General features: G+C 38.9%; 1 protein-coding gene across 1 annotated transcript; it reads left to right on the forward strand.

Annotated features, from left to right (window-relative positions):
• The first annotated feature begins 2,633 nt into the window (after positions 1–2,633).
• Positions 2,634–17,804, forward strand: LOC122638307 (uncharacterized protein At5g01610-like). The gene is made up of 3 exons (XM_043831208.1): positions 2,634–2,791; positions 5,609–5,663; positions 17,299–17,804. The coding sequence occupies exons 1-3, from the start codon at positions 2,672–2,674 to the stop codon at positions 17,676–17,678; spliced, it is 555 nt and encodes a 184-aa protein (XP_043687143.1). The 5' UTR covers positions 2,634–2,671; the 3' UTR covers positions 17,679–17,804.
• Positions 17,805–19,606: the final 1,802 nt, after the last annotated feature.

Raw genomic sequence — 19,606 nt, forward strand, 5'->3', positions numbered from 1 at the left:
AAATACCAATTAGGTACCGGATGGTATTGAAACTACTAGTACAGTTTAAAAGAAAGAGTATATAAGATCCAAAAAAAAAAAAAAAAGGGTATAAGAATTACGACTCATTAGGGTTTCACTAATTGCCTTTTGAATACAAAGAGGAACAATAGGTCAACAGCCGTAGCTTGAAATCTTTCCTCATAAAACCTACTACAGTGCTACTGTCTCTTCCCTCCTCCCTCGACCAACTACATCTACAAGGTTCTTCTTTTTTGCACTTTGTACTTCGTACCATACTACCATGTGACATGTGTGATAAGTAGAGTTTTGATTGGAAAAATCAAAGAGGAAACACAACGGAATTCTTCCATTTTGTAGGACTTCTCTAGATTTAAAAAAAATGAGAAGCTTATTACATGTGATCCTAGGGAGTTTGAAAAAGTAAAACTATGATTTCATGATTTAAGTTGCCTTATAAAAAGCAGTAGACAACTTAGATTTCATGATAGTGAAAAAATTCCACAACATTAATAAACCCACCTTGTTAGAAACAATTAAACTCCTTCTCCCTTTTTCTATAATGCCTAAAACCGTTTAAGAACCGGTATCATTCCGTCCCGCTAGTAATTGGGACTGGGATCTAGGTTTGGTCCCGTTAACTAAATGGGACTATACTGGGATTGGCACTTTTGATACCGGTACCGGTATCGTCCCATCCCAAATACCGGAAACCGTCCCAATTGACACCCTTACACCCATAACCCTTAGTTATCTAACCGCACTTACATCTTACCCTTAGAATAACCGCATTTAACTCACGCGACTAATTAACCCATACTAGAGTAACTTCTCATGCAAATCAAGTCATGTAGTTTGAATCTTCAAAGGATTATTTGTTTCTCTGATTCTATGGGTCTTGTTGCTTGCTTGAATGATATCGCTTCTTCGCTCGATTGGGCCACTATTGTACTAATGAATAAATTATCACCTCCAATTTACGGGTACCTCCAATTCCTCCAATTCCTTTAATAGGGGGTAGTGGACTCCACCTTGGGCAGCGTTTTCGGGCAGAGGATAAGGTGGTCATTTTCATCCCCATGTGAGGAATTGGAGGAATTGGAAGGAGCAGCCCTTATGTGAGGAATTAGAGGAATTGAAGGGAGCAACGAATTGGAGGGGATAGCGATTCTGTACTAATAGATGAAATTCTTTCAATGTGTAGATGTTTTGCTAGCTGTAATTTTTGGTTTGTTTCTCGGGATTTTATTAGTGAGGCCCATATTTTAGCTCGGGTTGCTGTTGTACTTGGTTTGTTTAAGGTGTGGTGGGTTCGACTAACAATTTTCATTGTAAATCCTGCCATTCTCTCAGGTAGGAAATCACATTCTTTTTATCCTTCGTTGTTCGAATAAGATCGCTTGATGGAGGAGTTTCTCTCCACCTTTTCTTGACCACCCTCTCCCCTCCCCTCCCCTCCCTCCCCCCCTCCCAAAAAAAAAAAAAAAAAGCTAAGCTTGTCAGGCCGTTTGGTTTCGAGTATTCAGTTCAGTTTTGGTTCGGTCCAAGGGAGTGGTAGTGTGAGCTGAACCAAATCAATATAGATTCAGTTATAATTAACTTTTGATACTCAAATTGAATCTGCTCGGTTCGATTCGATTTTGACTTGTATTCAGTTCTACCTAATTGGAACTGAATTTTGATTAAATTTATTTAGTTCTTACATTCCATAATCAAATTTGAATATAATTTATTCGGTTTGATTTGTTTCGACTTATTCAATTTCAACGCCAATTTGACACCCTTACGCCCAACTCCTACCATCCCTCAATGTTCATTCCAATTAATAAGAAAATTTCAAATGTTCCAATTCCTTTTTCTTTTTTTTTTTTTGGGTAGAAGAAAATTGTTCCAATTCCTACTAACAAGAAAATTTTAAAATGATATCACTAGAATGGCAAGAAAAATCTATTAAGAAAGAAATTGACAATAAATTTACTCAATGGGCTGAAGTTGATACGATCATTCTTTACTTTATCTTGTCTTGCTTTTCCACACTTCCATTTTTATAATACCGATTTACTATTTTACTCAACTCATTTTCTAAGTAAATCGCTTTTATGTTTTTTTTAAAAGCAACTAAACTTGTCGAGTTTGTCATGACTCACGTAAGAATACTGAATCTTATTCGACTTGGATGATTTATGATCTAGTCTTGTCATTTTTTACCTTGGTCTAGTCTACACGACTCTTGACCAAATTTTTTAAAATTTTGACTTGACTCGAGCAACTTGCCCTAGTTAAAGCCTGATTTTTTTACTCTAACTAGATATATCTATCTAATTATATAAAAATTTATCTATACAATATGATAATGAGTACATATTTTTGTGTTAGATAAATAAACGGGAAGAACCTCGCCTGACCAATGGGGAACCTTTTCTTGTTCACACGCAAGTGGATATAGAGTGACCGTTACAGGGGCTCGTGTCCCACGCTACTAGCGGTTTACCATAAAATGGAAAGAAAAACTTCGGGCGCCACATCAGTTTTCCAGTTACGGTGGCCTGTCTATCTCAAAAGGTGAACTGAGGAGAGTGGTGTGGTGAAATTAGGTGTTGTAGAGCTCTTCTCTGTTATCTCACACGGAACGGTGGAGAGGGAGAGAGAGAGAGAGAGAGAGGGGACAGTAATGGAGAAAGCACTAGTAATGGAGAAAGCTCTAACGACAGTGGGAAGCTTAAAATCTGGGAGCTTTTGGATTTCCAAGAAAGCCAAGGAGGAGATCTCCAGCATTACTGGAGAGATCACTGTGAGTAATGAGTCTATCTATCTTCTTTCCTTCTTCTTTTATTTTGCTTGTCTGTCTCTCTGTAATTTCTACCTCTGAATTTATCTCTGTTTCCTGCCATAATTTTGGCCTTTGTTTCATGCAATGCTGTTTGTTGGTACACTACCCATTTGAGAATTCTCTCAATCTTATCTTGATTCTACAAAACTACCAGGTTTAAGAACAGAGTTCTATGGGAGACGGAAGAGGATTATAAGGTCGTCCTTATGTTCTTGTTGTTTGTGTCTTTCTGATATCTCCAATTTGATCTAGCATTCTTGTGTTTCTTTGGTCATGATCTGTTCATAGGATTCTGCTAACCCTTCGGTTCTAGTCCAAATAGTTTACTGGATCGGTGGTAATGAACAGCATTAACATGGATTGGGTGCATTGTTTGAATATCTCTTTGTTACCCTTCTTTCTGATGTTTTCAAGGCTGTTTTTTTTTTTAATAGTTACCCTAGTTCAGCCCAATCTAATTTTCTATGAATGGGTGTGTAAGGTTTGTTCAACCAATTATTTTATTATCTTCATCTTATTTCCTTGTAATTCCCTCTGTCTTGACACATCTGTTTTGATAGTTTTCATTCAGTTGGTATTTGTTTCAAGCTTTGACTTGTGTATTGCAAGATTCTTCGAAATTAAATAAAACTTATTAATCAACTGAAGATCAATTTGTCTCCTTCATTGGAAACCTTTGGGAACCTTAGTTCTACTACCTTATATCTCTCTTTTCATTACTGGTGTTGATGGCTAACAAATTGCAGTTCCTTTTAAGAGAATTATTATGGAATAGGATGGATGACTTAAAAATATGAGCTGGTGGTGAATTGGGGAGATTTGCAAATCTAAGTAGAAGGGAGGCCTTGGATTCAACCTTTTTCATAGAGTTGGAAATTATTCTTTAAGTAAATGGTTATGGCAATACAGGAAGGAAAAGATCATGTACGGTAAAAAGGCCAAGGGAAAAACAAATCAGTTTTTGGAAGCCATTCTTCCTGTTATATGCTATGGCATTAGTATCTCTAAGACTCTTGTGAGAATAAACTTCTCCTCTGTTTTCTAATAAAAAATAATTTAAAATTGTTGTCAATGTGGGATTTGTCCCACAATCTCCACTAAAATCCTTTACATGGAAGGTTTGATCTTTAGGCAACTAGGGTCATTCCTGGAAGGCTTATTGGTTCCTGACTTTCAAAGAAAAATCTTAAAGTGGGTCAAGGTGTAGGCTTCAAGAATCTACGGTTAGGGAGGATTTTGTGAAAATTATAAGAAGTTCTAGTAATGTGTTTTAACCAATATTTATGATTAAGAGAAAACAAATTAATATTGGGATCAGGGTGGTTCAACCTGAGTGATGATTGTGCTTTTTGATCATGATTCAAACCGCAGATTTTCCCATTTCATTTTCAATAAGGAAGATCATCCAGACTAGGAAAAGATTTAAAAAACCGTTTTAATTCTCAAAGATGAAATAACTATCAATATGTAGAGAACAATAATATCAACACCAAAGGCCAAACTCCTAATTTTGTTGATCCACACTATGACCTCAAACTACCAAACTGCAGGAAAAATGCTTGTAGGCCTACATACTAGTTAGCATCCAACACTTAAAAAAATTTAAGAGCTTCAATTCTTACGTGTTGGAATCCCATCAGGTCTTTATCAATATAATGGCTGAACAATGTTCTTACATGCATGTATTGTTTCATAATGCTTCTGGGACACCAAAAGGTTTACATTTTACTCCTTTTGTGTGTTTCTAAATTGTATTCCATCTCCAAGAGTGACTCGCATTTTGCTCAACATTTAAACATTAAATTTGTTTGTGGGCCACCAAAAGGTTTACATTTTTACTCCTTTTGTGTGTTTCTAAATTGTATTCCATCTCCAAGAGTGACTCACATGTTGTTCAACATTTAAACATTAAATTTGTTTGTTGTGTATGGATATGAAATATATAGAGGATCTTAGATATGATTTTGATATTTTTTGCAGAACTAACACATTTATGTATGGTTAACATTAGAAAATTTGAAACTATATTACTTAAAATAAAATAAAGGTGAAAGAAAAAGTCCTGCTGAGAGGACTAGGAACTATATAACTGTTCTAATAAAAATATGCACCCATATCTTAGTTATGTTTCCACATGTGACCAAAGATGCATTATCTGCACAGGTAGCAATTTATGTGTAGATTTCTGTACTGTTAGCTCAGTAATTTGAAAATTTGAAGGTATGGGTCCCTCCACTGGCAAATTTTAGAATTTCCTTCCATCTCATTTACTGAACTTGCGAAAGGGGGAAGAACTATGAAGTTAAGAATAATAAAGTCTTCATAAAGACACTTTATAGATAATCCATAGCAGTGTGATAATTGGATCCAGATTCCAGATATTGTACTCTGATACATTTGACATTTTTCATTAAGTACCTGACACAAAATTTAAATTGAAAGTAGAAGTATCTTACATAATTAGGTAGCCATGTTGAAGTATCCTGATGGGCTTGGGCAGTGCATGTTAAAGTATCCTCAGTGGATGGAAATTTCTGCTTCTTTTTGAATGGTTTTCTGATAAAGCATGGAGTAAACAGAGAAGCTACATTACTGCAACATTTTGGTCTTCTGATGCACATTCATTCTTAATTTTTTCATGATGGAACCAAACACATGATTGTATGTGGTGGAGGTTTAGTGCTCACCTGGTGTTATCTTAAATACATTTGTTTCTGCTGTTTTTTCCCTCTCCTTGGAGTCATTTCTTCACATATTGAATGATGCTCATTATTGCAGTCTTTATCCAATACTGTTGAAGAGAAGACTAAATGGATCTTCAACAGACTAAAAGGTTTGGACCAATTTCCTTCAATCTGCTTCTTTTGTTTAAGTGAATTCAAGATAATGATAATACTGTTCATCATATAGATTAATCACTTAAAATGCTCATCTCAAGCTCCTTTTCTATTTAATTTTATTACTGCCTCTGTTCCTTAAAAGGCTAACCACTTTGGACATTTTATTTGTTCCACTATGTTTGTCTATTTCAAGAATTTATTTAATGTGTAAATTTTGGGTTTTTCCCCCCTCCATTTTACCATCATTACACTAATGCAAACTTGGAGTCTGCTTGTTTATGGAACTACTCCTGTAGATATTTGTGAAAATTTTGTCTTTGGGTAGAGATGATGAGTTTTGCATGGGTAGACAGACCCAAGGAGTTGCAGCAGAGTTTGTATTAGGCCTTGGCAGCAAGCTGGATTTGGATCATTTTTCAACCTACTTGTCATTCATAGATTTTTATTGAGAAAGCATTGAAATAGTTTATTGCTTAGACCAGAGCTCCTTTTAATGTTAATGGTCGTATTCTTTGAGGATCTTTCTTTTTTATGTTGATTTTGAGTGAAGATAATTGATGGGAATAGTATTAGAATGCTTACAATCAATAGGCCCAAGGATTTAAGTATCGGTGTCAGGTATCGGAGGGCTGAATTTAAGAGACATATCATAGCGTATCGTATCGTATCATATCATAGGGATGCAAGAAACGTTAAAGATACAGATGGAAATGGTCAAGAAACGCATGAATGTACTTATGGTTTGAAATTTCGTCTCTTCTCGCCATTTTGGGCTGGTTGAAATTTGCGAAATATTCCAAAATTTTGGCGAAATATGGTATTTTTTCTGCCATATTTCGGCACTCCATCTCGGTGGGTTTTTGGCCATATTAAGGCATGATACTTCATGTATACCCTTATTTAAGATAAATAAACATATTTAAACTTTCATATTGCAAAAAAATGAACTCAAAGTGGTGTTTTGGGTTTTCACCCTTGATTGACAGTATACGGTCGGACCCTGATGTATAAATAGTTAAATACACATAGTTTAAGTAATATACCGAAATTTCACGGAATATACCGAAATTTGAATATTTTTCATTTCGGAAGCCAATCTTGTCTCGGTAGTGTCAAGATTTCCGAAATATGCCGATATATCGGCGATGTATCGCGAAATTTTGAACCATGCTTATGATACATATAAAATACAGTTTTGAAGCAGAAAACACCTTATTATGCAATATGTAAATATTCGTCATCTTAATGCAAGGATTTGAGTCGCTTTTTACCTAACCTAGTGATGCATAAAAAAAAGGTTAAGAAAAATAGAGATTTGAGCACCAAAAAACAATAGAGATCTGCAACTTTACCACTTTTTTACCAATAGAGGAGAGCTGGACAAGGGGAGCATTGAGTGAGGGTTGCGGGGCATGTAGCTAGGTGGACTCTCTTTGCTTCATGGTATCTGTTTCGATTGAGCACTGTAAGTCCCCAAAACTTGTTGAAATGGTGAAGATTAGGGTCTTTTTTTTTTTTATGTTAGAAGCATCATATAGATAAACTCAGTGTAGCGGAGATGAGGATGTTGAGATGGATGAGTGACAAAACTAGGAAGGATAAAGTAAGGAATGATCATATTAGACCTGGTTTGGGAATAGCTCCGATACATGATAAGCTACAAGAAAGTCGTTTGTGGTGGCATGGTCATGTTCAACGGGGGCCTTTGAATGCTCCAGTACGGAGGAGTGATTTAATTCAGATTGAAGAAACTAAAAGAGTCAGGGGCAGACCTAAAATGACCTTAGGAGAAGTGGTGAGGAAAGACATGCATGGCTTAGGCCTTGTATCAAGTATGGCCTCGAATAGAACTGATTGGAGGGCAATGATCCATGTAGCCGACCCCATTTAGTTGGGATAAGGCTGAGTTGTTGTTGTTTGTGATTTCCTCCAATCATATCGAAGAGTAAAGCAAGTTTTCAAGGCCTTCGGTTGTGTTTTGCAAGTTTAAAATAGTCGTATCAGGTGTATCTTACCTGTATCGGACCGTATCGGTCGATACAAACTTTTTATAGGCCACCGAAACCGATGCGTATTGGCCAATATGATACGATGCCTACGGATACTTAAAACCTTCATAGGCTGCTTTACCCAATAATGGTTGAAATAAATGAAATGAAATTAGAAAATCTTGATGGAGTTTGAACTGAAGTCTTGACGAGAAATAGGAAGAATGATGTTGGTCCATTTGTGTACCTCTTTTTGTGTGTTTGTGTGTGTGTGCATGTGTGTGTACATGCATCTGGATGTTGTTTTGAGTAGGGCTACAACAGGGTCGTGTTGGGCCCGGCTTTTTAAAAGCCCAGCCCAACCCTAAGTCCCCTTAGCTAGGCCCAGGCCCAACCCGACTTGACTCAGGGCCTGAAAAATCAAACCCTCTGACCCGCCCTCAAGGCTGGGCCGGGCTGACCCATATTGGCCCTGACATTGAACAACATTAGGCATGAGGAGTACTGATCTTGACCTTCTGAACTGGCTAAGCAGCCAGATTGGTTGGTTGATTAGAACTGGCTAACTCAAATAAAGGATTAACCAATTACAAATGCAAAAATATTGGCACTCAAACATCTGCTAAAAAGATCTACGCACCTCATGCCCACCACTCTTCGGACAAGCAATACATATAGACCATTATACGCTTTGAGACATCATATCAGAATTCAACCGGAACAGTTGAATTGAAATTAAAAGCCACTGGGCAGTGGATACCCATGATATAGTTCCTTGTCCATCTCAGCCTTCAGCATTATGCATGGCACGGGTGGAGGATGAAATATAAATTTCTGGTCCAACTCTTTCAGGGAAGGGGGAAGGGAGATGCAAGGGCTGGGCCAGGCTGGGGAGAAGAAGAAGACAGGGTTGCGCTGGGCTGGGCCTGGCTCAGCCCAAAGCCTCAATCCTGGCCCAGCCCGGCCCTGACTCAGGGCCAGAAATTCCCAGCCGTGACCCGCCCTCAGGGCCAGTTTATCTTAGCCCAGACCCTGATCAGGCCAAGGTGGGTTCGGGCCGACAAGGCCAAACTTATACCCCTAGTTTTGAGGCTAGTAGACTTGTCCACACACAGCTGGCTTGAATTATTGTTAAATTTAGGAGTAGATTATACAGACCTCCTTGTACTATAACCATAAATACAACCTACTATATGATGTAAAAAATTACTTACGTACCCCTTTTGGCTGATGGTGTTAAATATTGTAAATAGAAAAAGAAATAGAAGGAAAGAAAGAAGAAGGAGAGGAGAGGAGAAAAGAAAAGAGTGAGAGAAAGGCTGGACTCTTAATAATGATTTGAGAGGCCAGATATTATCATTAATATAGGGGAACCTTTACAGGTGTAAAATAGGAAAAAAAGAAGAGAGAAGACAAGTCCAGCGCCATAAGGCTGACGCTGTTTCTCGAGAATGGGACTTCCCATTTTTCCCTTTACAGGATACTTCTAACACTCCCCCTCAAGTTGGAGCATATATATCAATCATGCCCAACTTGTTACAAATATAGTCAACCCTCCCACTTACTAGAGACTTGGTAAGCATATCAGCAAGTTATTCTCCAGTCTTGACATACTTTGTAGAGATTACGCCCTGTTGGAGTTTTTCTCTCACAAAGTGACAATCCATCTCAATATGTTTAGTTCTCTCATGGAATACGGGATTTGAGGCAATGTGTATTGATGTCTGGTTGTCACACCACAATTGCATTGGTGTAGAGCTCTCAAACCCAAGCTCAGTCAACAACATCTTCAACCAAACTAGCTCACAAGTAGCATGGACCATGGCTCGGTACTCGGATTCTGCACTTGATCTAGCCGCTACACTCTGTTTCTTACTCTTCCATGAGACAAGGTTACCTCCAACTAGTATACAATAGCCTGTAGTTGACCTTCGATCCATCGGTGATCCAGCTCAATCTGCATAAGAAAATCCCTCAACTCGTGTATGACCATGATCAGTGTATCCTAATCCTTGACTCCTCGTCCAGGAGCCTTCTTGAGATACCTCAAAATCCGAATGACAGCATCCCAATGAGATGTCCTAAGAGATGACATGAATTGACTTACAATACTCACCGGAAACCAAATATCAGGTCGAGTGAATGTCAAGTAATTCAGCTTTCCAACCAACCTTCTGTATCTTTCTGGATCATCAAAGGCATCGCCCTCATCTGCAATAAGCTTGATATTTGGATCCATTGGACTATCAAGGGGTTTACACCCTAGCATCCCAGTCTCCGTAAGTAAGTCAGGGGTATACTTACGCTGTGAAAGAGATATTCCCTTCCGAGATTGAGCCACTTCAACTCCTAGGAAATAGTTTAACTTTCCCAAATCTTTAGTTTGAAATCTCTGTTGTAGATGTTACAACAGAGATTTCAAACTATCAATGCCTGTAGAGCCATCACCAATAATCACAATGCCATCAACATATACAATCAGAAAGATTCTTCCAGCATTTATTTGGCGATAGAAAAGAGAATAGTCACTATTGCATCGTGACAGGCCAAACTCAAGGACCACCTCTGTAAATCGGCCAAACCAGGTCCTTGGAGACTGTTTCAATCCATACAAAGATTTCTTCAATTTACAAACTAGCCCAAACTCCCCCTGAGCAACAAAGTCTGGAGGTTGCTCCATATACACCTCCTCATGAAGGTAGCCATGGAGGAAAGCATTATTGACATCGAGTTGATGCAAAGGCCAGTGATGTGAAGCAGCAAGGGAGATCAAGACTCGAACAGAGGAGAGTTTGGCAACCGGAGAAAAGGTATCCAAGTAATCGACACCATACACCTAGGCATGGCCCTTGGCCACCAATCAAGCTTTTAGGCGAGCAAGAGAGCCATCAGCATTAACTTTGACCGCATAAACCCAACAACAACCAATAGCAGACTTTCCAGGTGGTAGAGGAACAAGATCCCAAGTGCAGTTATGCTCTAAAGCCTGTAATTCTTCTTCCATAGCTGTCCTCCAACCAGAAATAAATAATGCCTCTGCAGTGGTCTTAGGAATAGGATGAGATGCAATAGTGGAAAGGCAAGTGCGAAAAGTAAAGGATAAACCAGAATAAGAAACATGAGAAGAGATTGAGTGTTTAACACACTGACGAGTACCTTTCCGATGAGCAATGGGTATATCCAAGTCAGAAATTATAGGACCAGAAATAGGATCCGCAGACGATACAGGTGTGGCAGCAGGCGGGGCAGCATTGGGGACAACAGCTTCTCTCCGTGGTTCATGGTGATAAACATGAATAATTGGAGGCTTTGCAGGAGGTGGTGCAACAGGCATCTGCAAAGAAGGCTGAGTAACACAAAGACGAAGGTCTTCATCCAAAGAAGGATCCATAATAGACGCATGCACATAAGGTTGAGACTCAAAGAAAGAAACATTAGCAGTAACAAAATACTTGCGAAGAATAAGAGAATAACATTGATACCCCTTCTGAACACGAGAGTATCCCACAAAAATGCATTTAATGGCTTTGGGGTCTAACTTCGATAACCCTGGAGTATGGTCTCGAATGAAACAGACACACCCAAAGACACGTGGTGGCAAAGGGAATAAGGGCTCAGAAGAAAAGAGTAAAGCATAGGAATGCCACCACTAAGGACAGAGGAGGGCATACGATTGATAAGGTAACAGGCAGTCAACACCGCATCAGCCCAGAAAGACTTGTCCACCTTCATTTCAAAGAGAAGGGACCTTGTCACTTCCATCAAGTGACGATTCTTCTGTTCTGCCACACCATTTTGTTGGGGTGTGTCAGAACAAAAAGACTGATGAATGATTCCACAAGTGGTCATAAAATTAGAAAAAGGTGCAGAAAAGTATTCCCGTGCATTGTCACTACGCAAAACTTTAATTGTAAGATCCAAATTGATTTTTAATTTTAGCAACAAAGAAGAAAAGATAGAGAACAATTCAGATCGACATTTCATTAAGTACAACCAAGTGACATGAGAGTAATCATCAATAAAAGTAACAAAATAAACAAAACCCAACTTTGAAGGCACACGACAAGGACCTCATACATCAGAGTGAACTAAAGAAAAGGGATGTAAGGCCCGTTTGTTGATACGAGGGGGATAACTCACACGGTGAAGTTTCCCAAAATGACACGACTCACAATTTAAAACTGAAAGAGAACGCAAACTAGGAAACAGTTTCTGCAAAATCTATAAGGACGGATGAGCAAGCCAACAGTGAAGCTGATGAGGGGAGGCTATGCTCGAACAAGCAACGGAAGAGGAGTCCTCAAGAAGATACAGTCCCCCAGGTACCCGACCTCTACCAATTGTCCTTTTCGTCTGCAAATCCTGAAAGACACAACAATCAGGGTAAAAGGTTATTGAGAGGTTGTAGGCAGTGGTAAGTTGGCTAACAAACAAAAGGTTAAAAGGGAACGTAGGCAAAAACAATACAGATGATAGGGACAAGGAAGAAGTGGGCCAAACAGTACCAGTGCCTCTGACTGTAGCACGAGAACCATCAGCTAAAGTAACATTGGAATGCAAAGGTTGTAAAGAGGAAAAGATACCTGAGGTGCCAAACATATGGTCTGAGGCCCCTGAATCAATAATCCAGGGCCTAGAAGTGGAGAGACACGCAGTGGCATTACCTTTCTAGACAAAAGTAGCAGTGGAAGAAAGGTCCTGAGCAGCCTTGCTCTGGCTGTAGCGAGCATATTCCTCCTCTTCAAAGTCACACGACTGTCCTCAACAGGTACAAGTGGGGGTGCAGGATCAACACTGGCAGTGTTAGCTACCTTAGACTGTGGAGGTTTGCCATGCAGTTTCCAACAATAACGCTAAATATGACCAGATTTACCACAATGGTTGCAAGTCCTTGGAGGACCAGATCTCTCAGATAAGTCAGGAGTACTAGCAGAAGGTGCAGCTGGGGGGGAACTTGGTAGGCTAACAACCCCCACTGCGGGCACCACTCATAGGAGCAGTGCTATAACCAGAAGAGACTCGAGTAGTGTCACGAGACACACGAAGAACTCGAGAAAAAGTGTCTGCAAGAGAAGGAACTGTAACACCTCCAAGAATCTGAGACCGTACGGAGTCAAAATCAGGGCCCAAACTGCCCAAGAAGCTCATAATTGCTAGTTGCTCACGCTGTTGCTGCATCTGGGTAACATCAGAGCTAATGGGCAACAGAGCATTCAACTCCTCATACATCCTCTTGAAATCAGCAAAGTGTTGGGTCAGGAGTCGACCCTTCCTATCAACCCGATAAAACTCTTGGGAGAGTTCATAAATCTTGGAGAGGTTATTGTGTCCAGAGTAAAACAAGCCAGATAATCCCATAGATCCTTAACAGTGTCAATATGGGTCACAAGGTCTACAATATTACTATCCATGGAGTTTAACATCCGACCCAAGATACGAGCATCGGCAACCTCCCAAGCATCATTATCCATGGTAGCAGGTTTCTTTCCAGTCAAGTGAAGTTTCTCACCCCTTCTGTGAGAACCAAGGTCACAATCTTGTGCCATTGCTGAAAATTCTGACTCCCTTCTAGCTTTTTAGATGTCAGAAAATTTGGAGATGAGGATACAACCTTGGGCACAGCCTTGGTATCCTTCGATGTCTCTCCCATAATTAGCACCAAAGAGGAATCCAATAATAGTAGCTCTCAAGCCAATGCAAACAGCACTCAATCTTCAAAGAAGCACCCGAAAGTGCATAACAGAGCAACCAACAAGCAGTAGCTTATCAACACAGAAAGGCCTTCAAACAGTAGACCAGTCCAATAGGAGTAATCCGATAGTACAGCAGTAGCTCAAAGAACACTTCAATAGCATAACAGCAGCCAACACAAACAACTGATATCATAACAGCAGCTCAACACAAGCAAAATGACCAATTACAGACCACACAATCGATTAAGAAATCGATATCTATGTCAATCTTTATCCAGCAGCACATTCATTCCAAAAGAGTAGATTTACAGCAATGAAAAAGTACCAAAATATCCCAGAAATATATCCCAATCAACCACAAAGCACTATAAAGGACATCGAACCTGATATGATGTCCCTAAACCATTGCTGCAATCTGTCCAACACCTTCAAGGCATCAAGAATGGGGTAAACTACCCCCTACGGCAGAGAGGATCCTTATAGGATCTTCAAAATCTGATGGAGGTTATCCCACCGGCTTCTTTAGGTTATGGAAATAAGAAAGGGGGTGAAAGAGGAAGTGGAAGCCTGCCTTCTTGAGCAGACCAGCTCTGATACCATGTAAATAGAAAAAGAAATAGAAGGAGAGGAGAGGAGAAGAGGAAAGAGTGAGAGAAAGGCTGGACTCTCAATAATGATTTGAGAGGCCAGATATTATCATTAATATAGGGGAACCTTTACAGGGGTAAAATAGGAAAACAAAAAGAGAGAAGACAAGTCCAGTGCCAAAAGGCTGACGCTGTTTCTCGATAATGGGACTTCCCATTTTACCCTTTACAGGATACTTCTAACAAATATGAAATGCAAAAGACAATTTTAAACCCCCCCCCCCCCCACTAAACCCATTTTAACCGTTAGGGCCTCCCATTTTGGAAACCCTTTCCCTCCCTAGTCCCTACCTTGTTCCTCTTCTTCTCCTGCGACCTGCAAGACCTGCAACTCTCCGGTGAAGGTAAGTGAACCTCTTCTCTCCATTCTCTCCCTTTCCTCTTCCTTCCCTTCCCTACCTCGTTCAAGGTTTGTAGCTCTCTCAATATTGAACCCCTCATCTGGGATGTGACCTTTCACTGTGCCATTGTGTTCATTGCACTTTACTGTGCTGCGACATGTTAGGGCCTCTTATCGAGCATAGCTAGGACCAACCCATAAGGGCATGGCCAAACTGTACCTTGAGTATCATACTCCTATTTGTTTTGGTTAAGCATCAGTCTCGTTTCACACCTTGGCTGAACAAGATCCATGTAAATTTGAGCACGGACAGCTCATTCCTGGCTCCTCCTCCAATACTCAATTTTCTGTCTTCAATTCCCAAGGCCACCTTCTAGTGCACCCCTAAAAACCCAGACTCAATCACTCAAGCTGTTATGCTAATCGATGAATTTTTGTCCACCTGAACTAGAGCATCTTGGATCTCTTCATGGGGAGAGTCAAATTATAGATCCATTGCCTTGAACCTTTTCACTCTATTCAAAATAGAGTTTGAGACACCCTTCCCTTTGTTTTTCTTTGTGTTGGCTTACATCAACGTTTTAAGAATCATCGTCTGATATTTATTTTGTGAATTTTACAGATAAGACGTCATTATCAAGTTTAAATGACATCAACTTATTAGGTTCACTAAATTTTGTGAACCTAAAATGTAGATGTGATAGAAGAGCGGCAATCAAGATATGGGAGGCTCAAAATAATAAGCACAGGTTCTACTATTGCTGTAAAGAAAACAAATGTGGATACTTCTCCTGGTGTTTTCCTATGGATGAACCAAGAGAATTGTCTCCGACCACAGATCCACCAAGAAACAACCCCATGACTGATATAGTTGAAATAAGTCCTGAATTGCAACAGTTGAAGGAGGAGGTCCGCAGTCTGAATAATAGATTGAAGCGGTTGGAGAAGTTTGTTGAAACAATGAAGATTGTGGGTCATATTGTATTAGCTTTACTTATTGTGGTCTTTGTATTGTTGATTGTAAAAGATTGATAAAGGTTTACGAAGTTTGATGACCTACTGTGGCCTGAATTTTTGTACTTGCGTGGAAGAACCTTCCTTGTTATTAGTAATGAAATGGTCTTCATTTTATAACTTGGTGTCTATGAGTCATTTTTTATCTTCTTACTTGAATCAAATCAAGGACCTCATCATCCATACAAGGACCTCAATCATCCACACAAATTAAACAAAGACCTCAAATGAAATCCACAAAAATTAAACAAGGACCTGAAATGCATCCACACCTCTATAAAATTGTTTCCATACAACATATAAATTAAACCCATGACTTCTCTCTTGCCTAAACAAGAAGAGTCAAAGCTGCTGCTGTCAAATTGTTCCCATGACATCATTCACACAAATTAAACATACATCAAAGCTATTGTTGTCAAATTGTTCCCATGACATCATCGATACAAATTAAACACACATCAAAGCTATTGTTGTCAAATTATTCCCATCACATCATCGATACAAATTAAACATACATCAAAGCTGCTGCTGTCAAATTGTTCCCATCACATCATCCATACAAATTAAACATACATCAAAGCTGCTGCTGTCAAATTGTTCCCATGACATAATCCATACAAATTAAACATACATCAAAGCTGCTGCTGTCAAATTGTTCCCATAACATCATCCACACAAATTAAACATACATCAAAGCTGTTGTTGTCAAATTGTTCCCATGAAATTCAAATCCATGAAATAGATCCAATACATGATCTACATCAAAGTGTTTTAATACATGATACAATAAACAAACTTTTTCTGCTATCAAATTGTTCCCATGAAATTCAAAGAGTTTCAACTCTATTTGCTTCTCTGCCAGACCTCAATCATCTACACAACATGATTGCCTAGGCACCATCCTCTCCTTTTCTACTAGCAAGCCTTCCCTTTCTCTTTGCTAGCTTGACTGCCATTTTTGCTCTTTTCTTGGCTTGAACACTCCTAATTGTGGCTTTAGTAGAATACTATGATCCGGTGAGTCTCTGAGAGGTTTTGGTATCATCCTGGCTGTCCTGAAATGCATTAAAAAATTATTTTGCATCTCTTTTTATATGAATGTGTAATGATTGTTTGAGTAAGCATTTTGGTAACAAATGAAAGATATCATTTTGAATGGTACATTTTATATGATCAACAAAACAGTCATCTTCCTAATGGAGGGAGGAAAAGGTCGATGATTCCTTGGCTACATTTCTCTTTATTTGTTTCTAATGACAACTGTGTATAATTTGTAACCGAATTTGTAATGGTTGTTTGAGTAAGCATTTTGGTAACAAATGAAAGATATCATTTTGAATGGTACATTTTATATGATCGACAAGATAGTCATCTTCCTAATGGAGGGAGGAAAAGGTCCTTCAAAGATGATTCCCTGGCTACATTTCTCTTTATTTGTTTCTAATGACAACTGTGTATAATTTGTAACCGTATTTTCGCCATTCACATAACCTGGAGAACACTTGTTCCTCTCATGATGATGACTCAAAGCAACTTATTCTGAAACCTAACATCTTTCACTTTTTTCTTTTTTTAATCATTCTTGACCAATCTTTCCAAATTATCAGTCTTTTGCTTAATGTAATACCAGCTCTGCAGAATATCAATGGATGTTGTTAAATGGAATGTAAATTGTTTTACTTCCCTGTGGAAGATGTTTCAGACTTTCAGTGTTCCCTTATTTGTGTGCATCTACTTGTCCCAATCAACTAGCTGTCTGTAGCCGCAACCAGGTGATTTGGCAAACAATTTTTTATACTCTACAATGCTTCTTCATGTATACCTATTCATGTCAGGATATTTATATGTATTTTTTAATGCACATAAATTAAAGCATTGCAAATTTTGAGAAACCATTGTACAGGAAGCTTACTGATCTCTTTTTTTTTTTTCTTAAAAAAATAAAGGCAAGCCACAAAAGGCCCTACCAGATCTCCTTCGAGAGTATAACCTACCTCCTGGCCTCTTTCCCCAAAATATTACTTGTTATGAGTTTGATGAATCAAAGGCTAAGCTGATTGTGTACCTGCCCTCTACCTGTGAGATCAGCTTCAAGGACTCCTCTGTTGTAAGATATGCTACTCGTGTCAAAGGAGTGCTAACAAGGGGAAAGCTCAGTGGGATAGAAGGAATGAAGACCAAGGTCCTGGTATGGGTTAAAGTTACCAATGTGGCCGTCGAGAGCTACAAGTCAGACAAGGTTTGGTTCACGGCTGGCGTTAAGAAATCAAGATCAAAGGAAACATATGAGATGCCTCGTGAGGCCATTAAAGTGGAAGAGTTTTGAGGACAAAATATCAGATACCTTTATCATCATTGCCATAATTATGGCTTACCATTTACGGTATTTTCACATCCTGCATCGTTATGTGTTGTGCTTGACCTTATTCATTAGTTCATATTCATATTTGTACACATTAGTGTTAGATTTCTATTCTTTATGGAGAAGATCAATGGAAAAAATGTGTTTACGTTTTTTTTGTTTTCTTAATTTCTTTTCCCTCTTCAATGATGTGTTGCCATATTCATATGCTTCTCCCTAATCAGCTGCTCTCATCAGATCTGGTTGGAATTTTGTGTGAAGGAACTACATCAATGGGGCTACTGAATGTGCTTTTAGCACTGTAATGCTATTAAGTTACAATCTGTGCCATATATCCAAATACTTACCAAAGATGCTTTGTTTTGAGCCATTGTTGCTGTCACTGCTGGATATATTGAGATTCTGCTTATGCTTAGAGTGGATATCTCTTCTTGTTATTCATTCCTGTTGAAGTAGATTATGTATGGTTCTACTACATTTTAGGTTAGCATGGCAGCTTCCTCCATTAGATTGTGACCCTGTTGGACCTCTACCTTGCCTCTAGAGCCACCATCATCATCATCTATGCTGACAGAACCAACCATTTAATCGATTTGGGCATATTTTACTTAGCTTATGAACTCTAGAAGCTAGGTTTAGGCGATTAGGGGGGGTGGTTAAGAAGGCTGTTCCATATGAGAACAATATATTTGGAATATTTATTGTCAAAAGCTGGAAAAACCTCAAAGCGGGTAGAGGAGATAAAGACTTCAAAAGGGATGTTCTTATTGGGTGTGTTCTTTTTAATCCCCCATAATCAACAAAAACTAGCTTCTAAAAACCCATAACAGAAGCCTGAGAAGCTTAGCCAAACACGCACCAAGGTTGCCTTTGGTTGTCTACTCCATATCTTCGTTTTGGAATATCTTGCTATTTAGACGCTCTAAAATACATTCGTCTTGGTACACTCTGAGTTCCTCCAAGCCCAGCAGCCACCTAGACAAACTCTCCTCCACAACCGGTTGTAGTGAATAGAAGCTCTAAGCAGGGTTGACATCCTCCTCTCTCATTTTTGTAAGCTCAACACTAATGCCTCTAGGGGAAATGATCATCGTATCAGGGGTCTGGGAATTATTATTCGAATTTCTCATGGTCAAGTTCATCTTGCAAAGTTTGAGAAGACAACATTTAGCTCCATTCTGGTGGGAGAAGCAATGACGGTCAGAAGTGGTTTATTGGAAGCAATTTCTGATTGTATTGTGGACCTTTACTGAAATCGGACTGTCGTGAGCTTGTTCAATACTTGTCGGGAGCATTATCAAATGTTCCTTTAGTGGCCCAACCATTTGTGGAAGACATTTTACATTTGTCATCGTATTTTAGAGCATGTTATTTTCCTTGTATTCCTAAGGAGATCAATTATGTTGCTGACTCCTTAGCAAGGAAGGCCCTATCGGTAATGTGTATGACAGTTTGGTCAAATTTCACTCCATGGAAGAGCCAGGTGGCCTTCCAACTGTGCATTCTCCACATTCAATTAATGAATTTTGATTTACAGAAAAATAAAAGACAAAAAAAGGAATGACATAATGACAAGCTACTTTCAAATCATTTTAAAAACTCTTTCTAACCCTGATTTAAAAACTTTTGAGAACAAAACAAGGAGTCAAAGAAAAAAATGGTTCCGTTTTTGGGCAATATTTCTATTCCAGAAATGACTTTTTGTATTTCTGTTACTGGGCCAAATTTCTGGGCAAAAAAACACCTTTGGTAATGCATAATAATTTATATTTCTTGGCCAGAAAAGAAATAGAAACGCATTTATTATGCACACTCATTTATGTTTCTAGAACTTATATAAAATTTTAGAAATACCATTAAATACCCAAAAATTTGGTGGCGGTGGATGTGGT

This window comes from Telopea speciosissima, chromosome 8 (assembly GCF_018873765.1).
Source record: "Telopea speciosissima isolate NSW1024214 ecotype Mountain lineage chromosome 8, Tspe_v1, whole genome shotgun sequence".
Taxonomy (NCBI): domain Eukaryota; kingdom Viridiplantae; phylum Streptophyta; class Magnoliopsida; order Proteales; family Proteaceae; genus Telopea; species Telopea speciosissima.